At 41.9% G+C, this 20,923-nt stretch overlaps 1 protein-coding gene across 1 annotated transcript in view; it reads left to right on the top strand.

Annotated features, from left to right (window-relative positions):
* The window catches only part of DNAH8 (dynein axonemal heavy chain 8), a 274,964-nt gene that overhangs the window by 33,775 nt on the left and 220,266 nt on the right, over positions 1-20,923 (top strand). The window contains exons 11-19 of the mRNA XM_070418643.1: positions 920-1,019; positions 1,641-1,760; positions 3,285-3,420; positions 6,589-6,776; positions 10,111-10,191; positions 10,596-10,712; positions 11,742-11,861; positions 18,048-18,183; positions 19,625-19,740. Coding sequence (XP_070274744.1) covers positions 920-1,019; positions 1,641-1,760; positions 3,285-3,420; positions 6,589-6,776; positions 10,111-10,191; positions 10,596-10,712; positions 11,742-11,861; positions 18,048-18,183; positions 19,625-19,740 — 1,114 coding nt within the window. The remainder of the gene's footprint in view (positions 1-919; positions 1,020-1,640; positions 1,761-3,284; positions 3,421-6,588; positions 6,777-10,110; positions 10,192-10,595; positions 10,713-11,741; positions 11,862-18,047; positions 18,184-19,624; positions 19,741-20,923) is intronic.

Here is a 20,923-nt window from a genome sequence, read left to right as displayed (position 1 = left end):
GAGTGCCCCTGCCGCTCCTGTCCCTCTGTTCCTGACAACAGTGACCCCCAAAAGGGCAGGAAAGCCTGGACGAGAGGGACGAGCTGGACTCGGGGCTCTTTGCTTCCAGCTCGGAAAGGGCTCATGACCATGTTAGGGGCCCTTTGGGAACCCTCTCCTGAGAGCCCGTGGTTCTGGGCTTGGGCCCAGCTTTGCTGTAGTTCCATGTCTCTCTAACTATGGATAATATCAGTAGACCTTATCTTATGAGACCATCATCAGAGTCAAAACAGATAAAGTGGTTTTAACGCGTGACAGATGGCAGGTTCTATTTTCTTAGTGATTTCTCTCTGTCTCTTTCCTTCTGTCTTTGCCCTCCCCCGCACCAACCTATAATATACTGGTGTTAATTCACTTTATTATCAGGACGTTCTGGTTCCAGCCCTTCCTGTGTGTCACTGGGTCTCTAAGTGAAAGTGATATTTGGCTGACAAAATCATTATTATAATATTATTATTCTGGTTATTTGGAATCATGTGACATTAATATTGGCAGAGGGATAGTCAGTGTGCTCCCCTCCATCTTTATGAAGCCACCCCCCACTCACCTTTTCAATCTCAGTTTAATGTCACTTCCTCAGGGAAGTTTTTCTTGACTTCCCAGACTTGGCTGGGTTCCCTGTTAATATGCATTCCTGGCACCCTGGTAATTTAAATAATTATTTATGTAACTCTTGACCAATAGCTCCCTTTTCCATAAGATAACAGACTGCAAGAAATCTGGAACCATACTTGTCTTGTTTCCACTGTATCCTAGCACATGTAGGAGGCCTGATATGAATATTTGTCAAATGAGTAAAGGAATGGATTTTTAGGTCTGCAGCAATTCTCAAGTATGTTTCTCATTTACTTCTTAATTCTTCACCTTCAATTACTCTTAGGTTCCAGAAGCTGAACATTCCCTGTCTTAAATTAGAAATAAATCACACAATTGAGCGTATCCTTCAATGTTACGTGGCTGAACTCGAAGCTATTAAGAAGGCAAGTATCGTGTTTATGATAAAGATAGGCACTTTAGTACAAAAGCAAAAGCATTCAGAAAGTATTTGCCATGGTTATATTGTGCTAAGCAACTCGGGAGCAGTCCTGTCACTGCGAAATCCCTCTGACGTCCCTTCTCAGTGCGGGAAGGGCTGACCGGGGATGTCACTGGGAGGCCAGGCTTACATCCTGTGCTCTTAAGAACTGCCTTTGTGTGACAGCATTCATGCGTGCATCAGAAAGCCCATCAAGCCCATAGAAGTATGGGCTCTGGAGACTATTATGACAGGTATAATGTAGCAGACTATTATGACAGGTATAACGTAGCAATGTGCTCCCTCTTTTGAATACTTCTTTAAAAATTGAGATAAAAGGCAGAAATATACATGTAATGGGAAAGAAGGGTTAGAGATCATTAAGTGTCATATATTTTAAACATCATAGTTTCTGAATCTCGGGTTATTATCTCTGAAGGGTGTTTCTATATTTTTAATGACTACCTCCTTGGTATAAAACATGGGAATAATGGCAAAACATCAATACAAGTATAGCTTTATATATATTTTTTGCCTTTTTCATCGTATTGAATTTCAAACATTAATACCAGCTCTTTCATTACAGCTTTATCATTCTCAAAAAGATGACCCCCCTCTGGCTCGCAACATGCCCCCAATAGCAGGAAAAATACTTTGGGTGAGGCAGCTCTACCGCCGGATAAGCGAGCCCATCAACTATTTCTTTGTAAGCCAATGCTGACATTTACAGTATGTGGACTGGGGTTTTGAATACAAGAAATATATTTGATCTCATAGTATTTATGTCCAAGAAAGTAGTTAGAGCTCATTATTTTACGGGTGAAGACAATTTAGTTTATAAGTATGCTTGTGAGACATTAAGCCAATTGTTTCATGTGTGGTAGATAAGCCCGTTTCATTACAGTTACCTCTAAGAGGGTGAATCTTAAACTTTGTGACTTTTAATAAAACAGGACACTTTATAAAGGCTTTAAAAATTGTTTTTAAAAAAATATATATTTTATTGATTTTTTTACACAGAGGAAGAGAGAGAGACAGAGAGTTAGAAACATCGATGAGAGAGAAACATCGATCAGCTGCCTCCTGCACACTCCCCACTGGGGATGTGCCCGCAACCAAGGTACATGCCCTTGGCCGGAATCGAACCTGGGACCCTTGAGTCCGCAGGCTGACGCTCTATCCACTGAGCCAAACCGGTCACGCCTAAAAATTGTTTTGAAAACAAAAACGGACAGGCCAAGTGCTGAGATGACTTCTGTGTATTAGCAAAGGGGAGGCGAGGCGCAGTCTCTTCCTGTATGAGAAACTGAGACCTAGAGCAGGGAATCATGAAGGACATTCATTCTCTGTGTCCTTAAGAGTATTCGATTTTTGGAAAGCACCAGGATACTCTTAGGCCCTGTTGGAATTCTGAAATTACCAGTTTGTCTTCTCTTTGTTTTTTGTTTTTGTTTTGTTTTATGTGTGTATGTGTTGTTTTTTTTTGCTTTGTTTTTTTAAAGAGACAGAGCTACATAGTGGAGATGGTTGGCTTAGTTTTGTGTCTAGTGCCTAAATTCAGAACAAAATGCTACCAAAATATAGTCTTGAGAGTAACATTATAATTTAAACGTTATTAAATATTGAGCTTTTGTTGTTTGTGTTTGGCTCCTATCACTTATTTAACTGTTCTCAATATTAAAAAACATTGAAACGCTGGGCTTACACAGGGGCCAGGATGGAACTCCATTGCTGATTGACTGTTTTTGACATATGTGGATCAAAACATAAAACGTGCAGTAATTTGCATAAAGAAATTTGGTTGTTTTTCTTGGATATTGGGTTACTGTTTTTTGGTGCTGGAACTTAGGACTTTGTCCTGATATCCACACTTGAAGGGAGATCCGTCCATCGCATCTTGTCCAGAAAAGTGGGAGGGAGGCAGCCGATCAATGATGCTCTCTCATCATTGATGTTTCTATCTCTCAGTGCCTGGGGCTGGCTGCAGGGCTAGCCCTTTCTTTTTAAATCCTTTATTTCCTTCTCCAGTTTCCCCCTTCTCCACAATGCTTCCCTACTTCCATGGCTAGCTTGTACAGCCTTCCTCATCCCTGTTTTACTCTGAGGTAAAATCTGAATGGGTAGCACAATTATTTGATGCCATTTTAAAGACAAACAGCTTTATGATTTGCATGAAACGAGCAACAGTCTTTTAAAATAAAGCTTTCTCTTTCCCATAAAAAAAAAACAGAAAAACTCGGACATTTTGTCAAGTTCGGAAGGTAAGGCTGTCATTCGTCAGTATAACAAGATTTCCTACGTGCTGGTGGAGTTTGAGCTGGTCTACCACACGGCGTGGACCAGAGAGATCTCGCAGATACAGTACGGTGGGTGCGCGGCTCCGCTCCCCAGGGTGGGAGGGGCCTTTGGATGAGTTCGTGGTTCTGGGGAAGTTTTACATCTCTTCCATGTAGTCTTATGATGGTTGCATTGAGATTTGGGGGTGATACAATTATTTGTATCTTTATAGTTATTAATACTCTGATCTTTATGAGCAAAAATCGTCATGACCGTAAAGTTGATTTGCTTAGATTATGACTTCCTCCTGAAAAAAAGTATTCAAAAGTAAATATCAAGACTCTTTATAGATATTTTTCCATGTATTTAGGAAAGTTTTCATATTTCATTTTATCATGACATAGATTCAAATCTCAGTCCCAATCAGTGGAGAATTTTTAGAAGATTTCAAATAAATTGGGTAAAATTTTTAGTTGAAATCTCCATGAAACTAGGATCATTAAAACTAATTTTATGGGACGAGTAAAACTCCAGTAACTTCAAAGAGATATAAAGACTCTTCTATTTAAGTAGATATTTGATGCAGCCACATATGGTGCAGTAATATGAAGCTTGGAAGATACAGTGGGCATCCTCAAGTTAGTAGTGTTTGTTAATATAAGATATATTCAAGCTCATACATACTTATCTACAGGTGTGTGATTATTTTTTATCATCTACACTAATAAAAGAGAAACATGGTAATTAGCGTACGACCGCTACCCTTTTCATTGGCTAATCAGTGAGTATATGCAAATTAACTGTCAGCCAAGATGGCGGCCGGCAGCCATGCACTGAAGCGAGCAGGGAGGCTCTCTTACTCCAGTGACTGCAGACTCCAACGTTCCCCGCCTAACTTGCCGGCCTCTCAGCTGCAACTCTAAGCAACTATGTACTACGTTGCAAATAATAAGCTAAACAAAACCCCAGAAACTGGCTTTTATTCAGCCAGGATTCATCCAGCCAGACCGCAACATTGTATCGATGTTTTCAGCAGCAAGGCCTCAGAGCTAAAGCTGGCCCAGAATAAAAAATAAAAAAAAAGAAAACAAGGAGTGGTTGGGAGCTTCAGTCACTCGCTTCAGGAAAACAGCCCTCAGCCCCTCACCCAGACTGGCCAGGCACCCCAGTGGGGACCCCCACCCTGATCCAGGACACCCTTCAGGGCAAACCAGCCAGCCCCCACCCATGCACCAGGCCTCTATTCTATATAGTAAAAGGGTAATATGCTTCCTGGCACCAGGATCAGTGGAGCAGCGAGGCTCCCAGCACCGGGATCAGCGTGACAGGGGGCAGCGCCCAAACCCCCTGATCGCCCTGAGGCTCTGTGAGTGACAGGGGGCGGGGCCACAACCTCCCTATCCGCCCTGCTCTGTTCATGACAGGGGAAGGCACCCCAACCCCCTGATCAGCCCTGCTCTGTGCCTGATAGTCCTATATAATAAAAGCCTAATGTGCTAAGTGTCTAGTTATCCAGTCGTCCGTTCAATCAGTCAAAGCGTAATATGCTAATGATATGCTAAGGCCGCTCAACCGCTCACTATGACATCCACTGACCACCAGGGGACAGTCAACCAGTTGACCAGTCGCTATGATGTGCACTGATCACCAGAGGCAGACGCTCCAACCAGTAGGTTATTTTGCTGCTGGGGTCTGGCTGATTGGGACTGAGCGAGATGGGCCGGACATGCCCTGGAGCCCTCCCATAGTTCCTCCCTGGCTGGCCAACCTCCCATGTTCCTCCCCGGCTCCGATAGTGCACCGGTGGGGTCCCTCGGCCTGGTCTGTGCCCTCTTGCAATCCGGGACCCCTCAGGGGATGCCAGTTTCGGCCTGGTACTGCAGGCCAGGCCAAGGGACCCCCTTGGTGCACAAATTCATGCACTGGGCCTCTAATGCTATAATAACAAATAATCTAAGGCTCCTCAGCATGAACCTAGGGATTCATAATAAAAAGCATATCTGAAAATGCCTATTTATATTAATAATGTTCAATAGTAGTTCAGATGTAGTGTAAAAAAATCTCCCTCTAGGAGTTCACAGTGCAATGGTGTTTAATAAATATTTCTTACTGATATTGATCCTAGTTGTCAGAAATTCAGGATGGAGATTTCATTCAGAAAACCTTAAAGAAGCCAGTTTGGGGTGAGGCATGGAAAAAGGTTTGGGAAATCTGTGAGGTGTGTCATATTTTCATAGTTGTGCACATCTTCCAGTTCTCTCCTAGGGGTTCAATCACCATCTGTGAAAATAAACTAACATGGTATTATAGCTTTCTTAGGCCCACCCTGAAAAGTTTTGGAGCTCATAGCACAAGGACTAGCCATTCTTGGCCCAGTTTCCTCTCTCAATCTGATTTTATGGCCTTATAGACACTCTGCATTTATTTATCTATATCTTGAGTACCTACTGTGTGTCAGAAACTGGGATATTCAATGCTATTGTTCTGTCCTTCAGAAGTCAGCAGTCCAGTCTGGCCCCCATGGCTCAGTGGTTGAGTGTCATCCTATGAACCAGGAGGTCAGGGTTTGATTCCCGGTCAGGGCACATGCCCGGGTTGTGGGCTTGCTCCCCAGTGGAGGGCCTGCAGGAAGCAGCTGATCAATGATTCTCTCTCATCACTGATGTTTCTCTCTCTCTCTCCCTTCCTCTTTGAAATCAATAATTATATATATATATATATATATATATATATATATATATACACATACATACACACACACACACACACACACACACACACACATACATACACACACTAGAGGCCTGGTGCACAGATTTGTGCACTGGTGGGGTCCCTTGGCTTGGCCTGTGGGGATTGGGCCAAAACCAGATCTCTGACATCCCCCAAGGGGTCCCAGATTGTGAGAGGGTGCAGGCCAGGACAAGGGACCCCACCAGTGCACGATTGGGGCCAGGGAGGGACCGCAGCAGGGCTCCGGGGCTTGTCTAGCCCATCTCACCCAGTCCCGATTGGCCGGACCCCAGCAGCAAGCTAACCTACCGGTCTGAGCGTCTGCCCACTGGTGGTCAGTGTGTGTCATAGCGACTGGTCAAATGGTCAAATGAATGGTTGGACACTTAGGATATTAGGCTTTTATTATATGGGATTTTTTTTTAAAAAGTCAATAGTCCAGTGGGGAAGATAGGCATGTGACATAGGGCTGGAAGCAGAAATAAATCCAAAATATCTAAAGTAAAAAAATCGTTTATTTGTAGCTTTACAAGCCACACTTTTTGTGCGACATCCAGAATCAGGGAAGTTGATGGTTAATTTTGATCCCAAAATTCTGGAAGTTGTTCGGGAAACTAAGTGCATGATAAAAATGAAGCTGGAGGTACCAGATCAGGCAAAGAGAATGCTAAAGCTGGAGAGTAAGTTGAAAGGAGATAAATTGCATTTGCAGGTAAGATAAATTATATTTTCTAATTAGTTTTGAAGTTTTTGTTTTTTGGCCAGGGAAGCATATAGTATTGCAGTACTATATAGTACTGATATGGCTTTGAGGGGGAAATCTGTTACTATGTTGATTCTTTTTATTTTTCAGCTTTACTGAGGTGTAATTGACAAATAAAAATTGGAAGATATTTATTGTACAATGTGATGGTTTGATATACATATGCATTGTGAAAAGATCCCTCCCATTTAGTTAATTAACACATTCAGCACCTTACGTATATACATATGTATATGGGTTTGGTTTTTTTATGTGAGAACATTTAAGTTCTACTCTCTAAGCAGATTTCAGTTATACAACACAGAGTTATCAACTATAGTTGCAGTGTGAGACAGTTGCTCCCAAGACCTTATTTATCTTATAACTGAAACTTTGTACCCTTTCACCAACCTTTCTCCACTTCCCCCTTCCCCCAGGCCCTGGCAATGACTTTTCTACTCTCCATTTTTACCAGTTTTTTTTTTTAATTCCACATCTAAGTGATACCATACCGAATTTGTCTTTCTGTGTCTGACTTATTTCACTCAGCATCAGGCCTCAGGGTCCATCCATATTGTCGCAAGCGGCAGGATATCCTTCTTATTTCCATTCCTTAGCTATTGTGACTAATGCTGCAGTTAACGTTTCATTTCCACAGAAGTGGATTGCTGGACCATATGGCATTTTTAATTTTTCAGCAACTTCCACACTGTTTTCCATAGTGGCTACACTAATTTACATTCCCAGCAACAATGCATGAGGGTTCCCTTTTCTCCACATTCACCCCAACACTCATTCTTTCTTTTTTTTCTCTTAAATTTAAATTCTTTATTGTTGAAAGTATTACATATGTCTCCTTTTCCCCCCATTGATCTCTCCCCGGCTGTCCCCACCCCCCAGCACATGCCCTCACCCCACAACTGTCTGTGTCCATGGGCCATGCCCATATGCATGCATACAAGTCCTTTGGTTGCTCTCTTACCCTCCCCCCACTCCTCCTCTGCCTTCCCTCTGAGGTTGGATGGTCTGTTTGATGCTCCTATGTCTCTGGATCTATTTTTGTTCATCAGTTTCTATTGTTCATTATATTCGACAAATGAGTGAGATCATGTGATATTTATCTTTCTTCGACTGGCTTATTTCACTTAGCATAATGCTCTGCAGGTCCATCCATGCTGTTGCAAATGGTAAGAGTTCCTTCTTTTCTACAGCAGTGTAGTATTCCATTGTGTAGATGTACCACTGTTTTTTCATCCACTCATCTGCTGATGGACACTTAGGCTGTTTCCAGATCTTAGCTATTGTAAATTGTGCTGCTATGAACATAGGGGTGCATATATCCTTTCTGATTGGTGTTTCTGATTTTTTGGGAAATATTCCAGGAAGTGGGATCACAGGGTCAAATGGGAGTTCCATTTTTAATTTTTTGAGGAACCTCCATACTGTTCTCCACAGTGGCTGTACCAGTCTGCATTCCTACCAGCAGTGCACGAGGGTTCCTTTTTCTCCACATCTTCACCAGCACTTGATTTCAGGAAGGAAGGGAGAGGGGAGAGAGAGATAGAAACATCAATGATGAGAGAGAATCATGGATTGGCTGCCCACTGCCTCCTGCGAGCCCCCTACTGAGGATCGAGCCCACAGCCTGGGCATGTGCCCTTGACCAGAATTGAACCCGGGACCCTTCAGTCCACAGACGGATGCTCTAGCTACTGAGCAAAACCAGCTAGGGCAGTATTTCATCTTTTAAAAATTCTTGAGGCACATCGGTTGAAAGTTGCTGCTCCAGGGGGGATACCTAGGAGTGAAATTGCTGGGTTTCAGTAACTTGGTAACTCTATGTTTAACCTTTTGAATAACTGACACACTTTTTCAAAGAGGCCGCATTATTTTGTATTTCCACAAGTACTGTGAGAGGGTTTCAATTTCTCCATATCTTTGCTAACAACTGTTACTATCTGTCCTTTTCATTTGAACATCATTTGGATGTAAAGCAGTGTGTTAGTGTGGTTTTGATTTGCGTTTCTCCCATTGTTAGTAATGAGCATCTTTTTGTGTGCACATTGTCCACTTCTAGATCTTTGAAGGAATATCTACTCAAATCCTTTGCCCATATTTTAATTGAGCTATCTACCTTTTTGTTACTGAGATGTAAGTATTCTTCACATAGCCTAGGTACAAATACCTTATCAGATACAGGATTTGAAAATATTTTATCCTATCCTGAGGGTTGTCTTTCATTTTCTTGATAGTGGCCTTTGAAGCACATTTTTAATTTTGGTGAAGTTCAGGTCATTACTTTTTCTATTGTCTCTTGTGATTTTAGTGTTATATCTAAGGAATCTTTGCCTAATCCAAGGTCATGAAGATTTATAACTATGCTTTCTTTTAAGAGTTTAATAATTTTAGCTTTTGCCAAAATAGTATTTAATTGCTATATATCTTTTTAAAAAAACCCTCAAAGGAGCATTGGCATTATGTAAACTTTAGCTTCAGCCTCGGAAGCCCTAGGCTTTTGTATTGGCTAGTTGTGCCTTTGGAGAATTGAGTGTCAAAGTGCTGTTCTAAATTGAGGTTCATATCACTCGCATTGCATCCTTTAGGTTTCAGTTAGTACTGAACGATACTTCGAAAGTCCAAGTCCTTTGCCAAGTGTCAAGTAAACATGAAAGTTCAACTGCAAGTAAAAAAAAGAAAAATAAAGCAGGAAAGAAATGAATAACTTTGAAAACTATCAAGTACACATTGAAACAATTTAATATTATTACTTTGGGGGAGGATTAACTTGAATCCACATCTCCCATCACACAGTGCAGTAAATTACAAAACAGTCAAAAATCGATTGTTGTGATGGCTCATCTCTGAAAGATATAGAAAAGAAAATAAAAAGCTTATTAATTCTGATTGTGGGACATTGATTTTGATTCAAGAAAACAAGTGTGGCATCAGTGATCTGTATGCTTTCATATGTCAGAGGACAAGGGAAAAAAGGGGGGAAATGTGTAACGGCAGACATCATGAGAAGATAATTATCCAAGCTATTTAAAATAGCATAAATCTAGGAAGACAATTAAATCCTAAACATGAAAAATGCAAACCCATTGACTTACTGTTTACAGGGGATGCTCAGGTAATTTACAGGTGGGGGAAAAGTACATTAGCTTGTATGACTTTAAATGAGCACCCTCCATCTTGGCAGGAGTGCGAGGACACAGGTATCATGAAACCTTCTTGGTCTGAATCAAAGTATGACCATTGTTGTAAAATCAGTGAAAGTAAGACGTGCCATTTGGACTTTTGACAGGACCTTCTGCAGTATTACGATGAGCTGTGCCAGGAAGTGCCCTCAGTGTTTGTCAATCTGATGGCCCCTAAAGTGAAGAAGGTTGGTAATACTGAAGGTTTATGTCGATTTTCGTGTTTAAGATTACAGTTCTATAGATGGTGGGTTTTAGAACATCAGTTCTTGCCTAGACCCTCTGTCTTTCTAGTTCAACTTTATAGCTCTATTATTCCTACACAATGGTTTCTGGTCTACATTTTGTTGCCTTTGAAAAGCAACTAAATCTACATAATTAGCGCTTTCTAAAAATCCATGATTGCTTCCTGGATAGCTAAAGATGATCAATAAAAACCAAAAAGTCACTTTTGTCAGGTATAATGGAGGAGAAATATAATTAAGGAAATATAACCTATAATATTTCTAAGTAATAAAAGAAAGCCTTTTAAATAAATGCAGATGCTTCTGTTAATGATGGAAACATCCTCCCCCCCGCCTTTTTTTTCTAGGTGGAATCCGTGTTGAGACAAGGGCTCACAATATTAACATGGTCATCTCTAACACTAGAAAGCTTCTTTCAAGAAGTTGACTCAGTTTTGAATATGTTCAATCAACTTTTAAAGAAGGTAAAATAGATAAATATGAAAAAACTACGCCCATGAATACTCTGACTGTGAGCAATAGTTTGATTACCTGTGAAACCCCTTTAAAAGGTGTGACTTTTAACTGAAAGGATATCCCTTAAGCTAAAAACAATTAATGCGTTATGTTTCTTTAACTGCTCTTGGCCCTTTTCATTTAGGATTGCCCGTTCTTGTCTCTGAATGACCTTGCCTTTAATACGTTAAAATGATGGCTCACCTCCACAGCTTAGTTTTACAAAACTGTGGACTGTGAAAAATGCCAGAGCGGAGTTCTTAAATAACCATGCATCTGATATTAATGAAACGAGGGAGTCATCTAGTTGGCTATTGTCTGTGATTCCTGCTGTGCTTGCTAGGTAGAAGCACACTTTTTTGGGGGTGGGGGGTGGGGGTGGGAGGGTCATCATTAGCTCTCAGGCGCTTTTATTTTTTTAAATGATTTTTTAAGTTTATCTTTATTGTTGAAAGTTTTAAAGATGACCTCTTTTTCCTCGTCATTGACCACCTCCTCCCCACTCCTGCCCCCTCCCCAGGCCTTCACCTCACATATTGTCTGTGTCCACGGGTTATGCAAGTGTGCGTAGGAGTTCTTTCTAGATACGCTCATCTGTTGGTGTGGCAGTGTGTGGTGTACCGTGAAAACTCAGAGGCTGGGGAGGCGGATCCACCTGCGTGTGATCCTCTGCCCTTCACCAGCGTGTGTTTCTCCCACGGCCACTGTACAGCTCTGAGCATTGGTTTCTTTAGCTGTAAAACTGGAATAGCGATGACTCATGGGCTGGAATGAGGCTTTAGAAGAGATCGTGCATATGGTACACGTTGCTGCTCAATAAAACTTTAGTTCCAGGTCAAGCTCTTTTTGCGCATATACATCTAAAAATCCCACCAAATTATGCTCGGCTCTGGAGGCAGGATTCCAGCTACAGCCCTCTAAATTAGATTATAACTCAGGTACATTTTGGCTGAAAGAAGAGTTTTCTCCCACATTTTTTTTTTCCTTCTTGTTGGTAGATCAATGACTTGTGTGAGATGCATATTGATACAGTTCTAAAGGAGATAGCCAAAACTGTGTTAATTTCCCTGCCCGAAGCTGGTGCTACCAAAGTGGAAGATATGCTGACGCTCAATGAGGTATGCATTGATGTGTTAGATTTTAATCATGGAGACGCTCATAAACCTGAAATGTGAATTTACAATCCGAGAGTAGAAATCTGTGTCAGTAGTATTTGGATATCCTAGCTTTTTGGGGGGACAACCTCAGCTCCCAAAACTTACAAGGCTCCAACAGCTCAGACGGATGGCCACGCCCTAGGTATTATTTTAACTAATGTCCTCAGCCCCGTGCGGGGTTCTGTCAGAGGCTCACTGCTCTTGTCCCTCTGTCTGTCCTCACGGTTTTCACTGCCACAGACTTCCCTTTCAGTCACCCAGACACCCAGGAGCCAGCAGGGCTCTTTCCTCGCTCCCTTTCCTAAGTCCAGTCAGTCTTCAGACTTAGTCAGGTTTTGCTTCTTCCTCAAATTTTGCTTGAATTGCCTCCCCTTTTCCACGGTTACTACCCCTGTCTTAGGGCAGGTCTGTAAGGCTCCTTTGGAGTTTAGCAATCGATGTCATGGTCTAATTAGTCTCTCTGCCTCCATACATGGCCCCATCATATCCAGTCTCCACATTTCCACCAAATTCAACTGCAAAACTCCCTTGGGGAAACCTGTCCAGTTCCCACAGGATAAAGTCTAACCCTTCTCAACATACACTGGCTGGAAAGGACAGGCCAGGAGCCCTGTCTAATCACGGTGGAGGCTTGGCACACTAACACAGTCTCTCTCAAAAGCACCCACTTTGTCTTTAACGAACTCCTTTTTCTTTCTTGCCTGCCTTGTGCTTCCGCTACACCCACCCTGCTGGCTTGGGTCACCTTGCCAGTGTCATTTTCAAGACAACCAAGGGTGGCTTCATCTCAAGGGGTCCGATTAGCCTGTGGAAAACAGGTGCCTTTGCCCCTCTTTCTCTAAAAATGCAATTTCTTCCCCAAACATCTATTCTTGCCTTTAGGGGCTGGGGCTCCCAGCCAGCTTCTTCCCTCAGGACTACTTAAGCATGGGTTTGCACCTCTATCCCCGATTCAAGAGGACTTGGGTCAGAGTCTCTGACTAGTTCTTTTAAAGTTCCTTTACTTACTTCTACCACATCTCTACCAATGATCAAGCTTCCCTTCTATAACCTCAAGGTGGGCAGTGGGCCGAGGGTTGCCTTCCCTGCTACCTTTTAAGAACTGTCTTTTTCATAATGTGTGGGGTATTACAATTATTTGTTCAGCCTTGGCTGTAATGGCCCATTTTAACGTCTTGTTCTCAGAGCATGCAAGTTTGAAATGATTATATCTTTTCACCTTGGGCCATTACAAATAATGCTCCTGTGAACATAAATGTACTTTATTTTCATTTATAAACAAATTAGAGGCCCGGTGCATGAAATTCGTGCATGGAGGCGGGGGCGTCCCTCAGCCTGGCCTGCACCCTCTCCAATCTGGGACCCCTTGGGGGATGTCCCTCTCGCAATCTGGGACTGCTGACTCCTAACCGCTCACCTGCCTGCCTGTCTGATCACCCCTATCCCCTCTGCCTGCCTGCCTGATCACCCCTAACTGCCCTCCCCTGCCGGCCTGATCACCCCTAACCGTCTCTGCCTCGGCCCCCGCCAGCATGGCTTTGTCCAGAAGGAGGACCGGACAACCGGAAGATGTCTGGTCAACCAGGTCTAATTAGCTTGTTACCCTTTTATTAGTATAGATAATGTTGCTGTGTACCTCCACCTACCCCTCAGTTCCCTTTTCCTCTGGCTACATTTTAATTTTTTAAGGATATATACCTAGGAGTGGAATTGCTAGGTCATATGTTAACTCCAAGTTTAACCTTTTGAAGAGCTGTTGGACTGTTTTCCAAAGCGGCTGCATAATTTTACATCCCCACTAGCTTTGTACAAGGGTTCCAATTTCTCTACATCCTTGCCAACACTTATTATTTGTCTTTTTTACTATAGCCATCCTGGTGGATGTCAAGTGGTGTCTCATTGAGTATTTGATTTGTATTTCCCTAATGACTAGTGATATGGAACCTTTTTTTTCATGTGCTTATTAACCTTTTGTATATCTTCCTTCAGAAATGCCTATTGTTTTTAGATGTAATTGTTTTTTATATGTTCTAGATACTAGTCCCTTATCAGATATATGATTTGCGTTTTTTCTTCCATTCTGTGGGTTGTCTTTTCATTTTCTTGATGTTGTCCTATGAAGCCCCAAAATGTTTAAATTTGTTGTTGTTCAATTTATCTTCTTTTTCTTCTGTTGCTCTGTTTTTGGTATCATAGCTAAGAAAATTTTGCCTAATCCAAAATTATGAAGATCTATGCCTGTTTTCTTTTTTTAAAAAATATATTTTTATTGATTTCAGAGAGGAAGGCAGAGGGAGAGAGAGATAAAAACATCAATGATAAGAGAGAATCATTGATTGGCTGCCTCTTGCACACCCTTTACTGGGGACTAAGCCTGCAATCTGGGCACATGCTCTGATTAGCAATCAAACTGTGAGCTCCTTGTTAATAGGTTGACGCTCAACCACTGAGCCACACCGGCGACCGGCGGGCTCTTTTTTTAAAAATTGAATCTATTGGGGTGAATTTATTGTGCACCCATTGCTCCAAGCAAAATCTCTTTCCATCCCTTCCCCCCCTGTGTACCTCCACCTACCCCTCACTTCCCTTTCCCTCTGGCTACCACCACTCTGTTGCCTGTGTCTTTGTGTAATATATACATGTGTGTGTGTTTTTCCTTAATCGCTTTACCTTCTTATATTCAGTCCACCAACCCCCCTCCTGTCTGACAGCTCTCAGTCTGTATCCCTGCTTCTGTTTCCAGTTTGTTTGTCAGTTTATTTTATTCTTTTTTAAAATTTTTTAAAATTTATTTTTATTTTTTTTATTGCTTAAAGTATTATAAAGAGTATTACATATGTCTCCTTTTTTTTCCCCCCGCCCTTGACAATCCCCCGGCCTCCCCTACCCCCCAGTGTCTTATGTCCATTGGTTATGCTTATATGCATGCATACAAGTCCTTCGGTTGATCTCTTACCCACCCCCCCACCCCCCCCCCCCCGCCCCCGCCCTCCAACCCTCCCCGGCTTTCCTGCTGTAGTTCGACAGTCTGTTCGAGGCAGCTCTGCCTCTGTATATATTTTTGTTCAAAAGTTTATTATGGTCTTTATTGTCCATAAATGGGTGAGATCATGTGGTATTTTTCCTTCTTTGACTGGCTTATTTCACTTAGCATAATGCTCTCCAGTTCCATCCATGCTGTTGCAAATGGTAAGAGTTCCTTCTTTTTTACAGCAGCATAGTATTCCATCGTGTAGATGTACCACAGTTTTCTAATCCATTCATCTACTGATGGGCACTTAGGCTGTTTCCAGATCTTAGCTATGGTGAATTGTGCTGCTATGAACATCGGGGTGCATATATCCTTTCTGATTGGTGTTTCTGGTTTCTTGGGATATATTCCTAGAAGTGGGATCACTGGGTCAAATGGGAGTTCCATTTTTAGTTTTTTGAGGAAACTCCATACTGTCTTCCATAGTGGCTGCACCAGTCTGCATTCCCACCAGCAGTGCAGGAGTGTTCCTTTTTCTCCACATCCTCTCCAGCACTTGTCGTTTGTTGATTTGTTGATGATGGCCATTCTGACAGGTGTGAGATGGTACCTCATTGTTGTTTTGATTTGCATCTCTCGGATGATTAGTGACTTTGAGCATGTTTTCATATGTCTCTTGGCTTTCTGAATGTCCTCTTTTGAAAGGTGTCTATTTAGGTCCTTTGCCCATTTTTTGATTGGATTGTTTATCTTCCTTTTGTTGAGTTGTATGAGTTCCCTATAAATGTTGGAGATTAAACCCTTATCAGTCATAACGTTGGCAAATATGTTCTCCCATGTAGTGGGCTTTCTTGTTGTTTTGTTGATGGTTTCTTTTGCTGTGCAGAAGCTTTTTATTTTGATGTAGTCCCATTTGTTTATTTTCTCTTTAGTTTCCAATGCCCTAGGATCTGTATCGGAGATATTTTATTCTTTAGATTCCATGTATAAGTGAGATCATATGGTATTTGTCTTTCTCTGACTGGCTTATTTCACTTAGCATAATAAACTCCAGGTTCATCCATGCTGTCAAAAAAGGTAAGGTATCATTTTTTTTAGCATATGCCTGCGTTTTCTTTTGATAGTTTTACAGTGTTAGCTCTTATGTTTAGGTCTATGATTCATTGTGAGTTAATTTTTGTGTATGGTGTAATGAGAGGATTCAATTTCATTCTCTTGCAAATAGATAAGATATTCAGTTGTCCCAGCACCAGTTGTTGAATCTCATTAACTTTATTATTATATAGTATTGAAAACATATGAAGAATGTATGTGGCATCCTCTCATTTATTCATGTGGGCATATTCTTTTAAAAAGATTACTTTGTGTTATTTACTTGTTTATTTTTTTTAGGTTTTTGGAAGTAACAGGGGATTGCCCAAGTAAACATGTATGTTCAACCTGTCAGGTTTAACTTGTAGTGTCTGGTTCTTTTCTCAGGGGATTTCAAAGCAAGCAGGGATGGGGATGGCTGATGGTGTTTACATTTACACAGTTGAACACATATGTTTATAGGTGGTCAATCTGCCAGGATCAGCCGGAAGTGTCTACTGCTTAGCACTCGTTTTCCCTGCTAGAATGAAGTGGCTCTCAGCCACCATTGCCATTCCAGTGTTCAACATTATGTTGCGTAATTAGAAAGGATGGAAGGAATGAATGATGGAGCAAAGTCAGAAGAGTTGGTGGGGGTGCAGAGGATCAGAGAATGTCTTCGGGGAGACTGGGAAAAGATGGGGAATGGGTTCAGATACAGAAGAGGTGGTATAGATGGAAGTGACAAACTCAGAAGTATCTCCCTCAATCCAGTAGCCAAGGAACACACGAGGGCAGCACACGGGGAGTGTGGGCCTCAGAAAGCTCGTCTGGAGAGAGGTTTGCATAGACAGGCGTGGGTTCCTTCAAGGAAGTCATTTGGAGGCCCAAGTCGGCTGGTCCCATTTACTTTTCCCTTTTCTAAAATGTCTGGATGTTGTCAAAAGACCTATTCATTTCTATAAACCTGGTTTCTTTTTTGAATTTAATTAGTTTTCAACTTCTTCCTAAAGCCTTTTTTGACTATTAAAAAAGTGTAGAGCCCTAGCCAGTTTGGCTCAGTGGATAGAGCGTCGGCCTGCGGACTGAAGAGTCCCAGGTTTGATTCTGGCCAAGGGCACATACCCAGGTTGCGGGCTTGGTCCCCATTCGGGGGCGTGCAGGAGGCAGCCAATCAATGATTCTCTCTCATCATTGATGTTTCTATCTCTCCCTCTTCCTTCCTCTCTGAAATCAATAAAGAAATATATATTAAAAAAAGTGTAGAAAGGCAAAAGCACAGGCTTTTAGAATCAGTCAGAGCTGGCCTTCAAACCTCTATTTTTACCACCCACTGGGTGACCTTGGACATGGTTCTTATTCTTTCTGAGCCTCCGATTTCTCATCTGTGAGATGGGGACGATAATAGTACCTGTCCCAAGAGGTTGTCCTTTAATTAAATGAGTAAATATACACAAAGCTCTGAAATTTTAATGCTGGCATACACCATGCTCACTTAAAAACCTAATTTCATTTGAATCTCAGCAACACTTTGGATTGTCCTTTTTCAAACTACTTCTCATTTCAACATTTAAAAAAAATATGTTTTTTAAAAATTGATTTCAGAGAGAGTAAAGGAAAGGGATAGAAACATCAATAATGAGAGAGAATCATTGATTGGCTGCCTCCTGCATGCCCCCTACTGGGGATCAAGACCTAAACCCATACATGTGCCCTGACGGGGAATTGAACTATGACCTCCTGGTTCATGGGTGGATGCTCAACCCTGAGCCGCAGCGGCCGGACTCATTTTGAACTTTTGACAATATTATGTCTCTGCTTTTTCAGCCTTCTTTTTTTTCATCATATAAATGTGAATGTAGATGTCTGTGTGTGATTGAGTCAGGTAAAGGTCAAAGACTGAATTTTCCTTCTTTCTCCTCCTTCTCTTGGCCTGGGCCTGAGCAGCCGTGCCTTTAGCCATTGGCAGTTTTGGATCTGAAATATTATGCTATTGGCAACTATCTCTAGTTTTTTTTAAGTGGCGGTTAATTATAGTTTTTAAAATAATTTTCACAGTGTTTAAAAAGTATCTGGAAATTAATAATGATTTTTTAATTTAATAGACATACACAAGAGAATGGGCTGATATTCTAAACCACAAGAGTAAGCATGTGGAAGAAGCTGTCAGAGAACTTATATCAATATTTGAGGCTATTTATGAAGTTAAGTACAGTGTGAAAATAGGAAAACACGTATCAGGTAATTTCACTAGCTATAATGTTTGAATCATAAGAATTAAAGGTATGTTCGCAAGTAGACTCCTTCTGCTTAGCAGCAACCAAAATTCCAGACTCCCAGAAGGAAAGCAAAGCAGGTGTTCAGCATCAACCACATTGTTTGCATTATTTGCATTGTTTAGGCACAGTGAGCCCTTTAAAAAAAAAGTATATTTTTATTGATTTCAGAGAGGGAGGGAGAAGGCGAGAGACATAGAAATATCAGTGATGAAAGAAAACCATTGATTGGCTGCCTCGTGCATGCCCCCTACTGGGGACAGCCCGCAATCTGGTCATGTGCCCTGACTGGAATTGAATCGTGACCTCCTGGTTCATAAATCGATGCTCAACCACTGAGCCACACCAGCCAGCCTGTTTTATGAGTTAGAGCAGCGATTTTCAACCTGTGTGCTGCAAGAATTTTTAAAACATGCAATACCTGACTATTTAGCCAGGAGCACTATCCTCTTTTCCCTTAGGTTGTCAAATTAAGAGATGACAGCAGCCAACACAACAATAGATGTCCAGTGTGAATGAATCAAAATTATACCTTTTATTTTTGTCAGACAGGCAAAAAATATAATGTATTTCTTGGTGTGCTGCAAAATTTTAGTAATTAGTTTATGTGTGCCAGGAGTTGAAACAGGTTGAAAATCGCTGAGTTAGACAATGGTGGGAAACCTTCTGAAATCCCAGTTCCCAGATACCAACCAAGGACCAACCTTGCAAGCAGAGCTTTTCCTGGATAGCAGTCTCAGGTTTGCTATAATAATCTCCTCTCTCTCTCTTTCTCCCTCTCTCTCTCTCTCTCCCTCTCTCTCTCTCGCATTCTTAAAAGCCTGGAGACATTGTTGGCTGTCACACAGCCAGGGGAGGAGGTGCCAATAGCCTCTAATGGGTAGAGACCAGGGATGCTGCTGAATATCCTAAATGCTCAGGACAGCACCCGCCTCCCCAAGATACCAAGAATAGCAGTAGTGCTGAGGCTGAGAAACTGAGCCTAAACAGCAATCCATACATGCCTTCTTTCTCTTAGAGTTTTCCCACTTAGTTTAATTAGTTTTCCTCAAAAGTGTCAAAACACAAACATCTCAGTTCATTACATTATAAAACTCCAAAAGTAACTAAATATTTTAGAAAGATAGTAAGTGAAAACCTTAGATGTTTCTTAATTCCAGATACTAAGACATTATATTTTAAAAAGTATATTTCTCAGTAGAATAATAATTCTGTTGAGATGGGTGATTTAAATGGAATTCAAGGATGATTTCTATGGGAACAAATTTTAAATTTTTAAATTAAGGACTTTTTAAGAAGAGGTGTTTTTTTTTTTTTTTTTTTTTCTTAAAAGAAGTTTTGGCCATATATAATAAGCCAAGTGCTCAATATTAAATGTTATGTCTTGTTTTGTATTTTATCTGTAGAACATAGGAAACATGTTGTTTTTGGAAGTGAAGCAGAAGAGACTGAAAACACTGATTATGAGACTTCAATTATGCCTGAGGTTGCTGTTAACGAGAAAGAAGATGAATTTAAAAAGGTATTTATTGTGAAACCACCTCATTGGATCTCACAGAGTTAGGACTCAGAGGTTGTAGGTAATCTGAGTGGTGCTTCATCCAGGAGGTTCCGCAACCAATCCGTGGGGATTTATAACGAATTTGGATTTGTCACAAAGTCCACAAAATGTAATGTTCAACTCTGCACTGAAGAATCTGGCAAGATACAGCAATCCTTACAGTTTTCCCCAACTTCATCAACTTTTAATGTGATGTGTCAACTATGTTTATATTATATACTCATCTTCCCCTTTGGTGATTGGCCCTGTTTTCTTACATAGTAAAGGCCACTCGGGGACTGGAGTGCCGGTCTGTTTGACTCAGACTGGGGAAGGTTTTCCTGTTATTGTGCTTAACAGCATTGCCTGTATTGCAAGCCCAGATTTTGATTCATTCGGGGTCCAGGGATCTGCATTTGCATCAGCACCGTGGGCAGCCTGTGGACTCTCCCCCAGGAGAGACCCCGAGTGGGCACATTTTCACGTTGTGTCGAGAATGGAGGTTGAGAAGGAGGCACAGGGTTTCTTTCTCCTCTGGTCTCGCCCTCCAGGTGACATCAGCACCGAATGCCCTGCCACGTTTGTGCTAATTCCTGCTTCCCCTGCTCCCGTCAGTCTTCCTTTAACCCGTGGTGCTCATCGTCTTTTCATGCTTTCTATTTCACATTCTTTTGCACTTTAACACACACTGTACTACAGTCAGTTTTGGAGATAAGTAGCACACATTTGTTCCACTCTCACCTTCTTGCTCAAGGATGATCATCAGCAATTGATGGGAAACACTGTCTTGCCGATTCTAGATTTTAGCTGCGGATTTCCTCTCAGAACCTTGCACCAGCCGCTGTTAGTAGTCTGCAGGCTTCGGCCAGAGCAGGAGGGGGTCCCGGGCCAGCGGCCCTTCTCTTTCAGCTGCCTTCCCTGCAACACAGGCTGGGTCCTCAGAGTAAGACCGAGTGCCGCCAGAGCCTCTGGAATTGGTGGGTCACCTGGGCTGCATCAATGCAGCCACCTCCTCGGTAGCCTCCACCTTCCACATGGCTGCCAGAGTGGCCTGTCTAACATCAGTATGGATTATGTCACACCCGTGCTTTAGCCGGATAACTCACCGACCCTGGCCTTGTCCTCCTGGTTCACACCTGCTGAGCCATACTTCTTACCCGGCTCC

The sequence above is a fragment of the Myotis yumanensis genome, unplaced genomic scaffold, assembly GCF_028538775.1.
Source record: "Myotis yumanensis isolate MYYU_CA2020_CCGP unplaced genomic scaffold, mMyoYum1.0.hap1 SCAF_6, whole genome shotgun sequence".
In the NCBI taxonomy this organism is placed as follows: domain Eukaryota; kingdom Metazoa; phylum Chordata; class Mammalia; order Chiroptera; family Vespertilionidae; genus Myotis; species Myotis yumanensis.
Note: the sequence above shows the minus strand (reverse complement) of the source record. Positions and strands in the feature narration are given on the sequence as shown.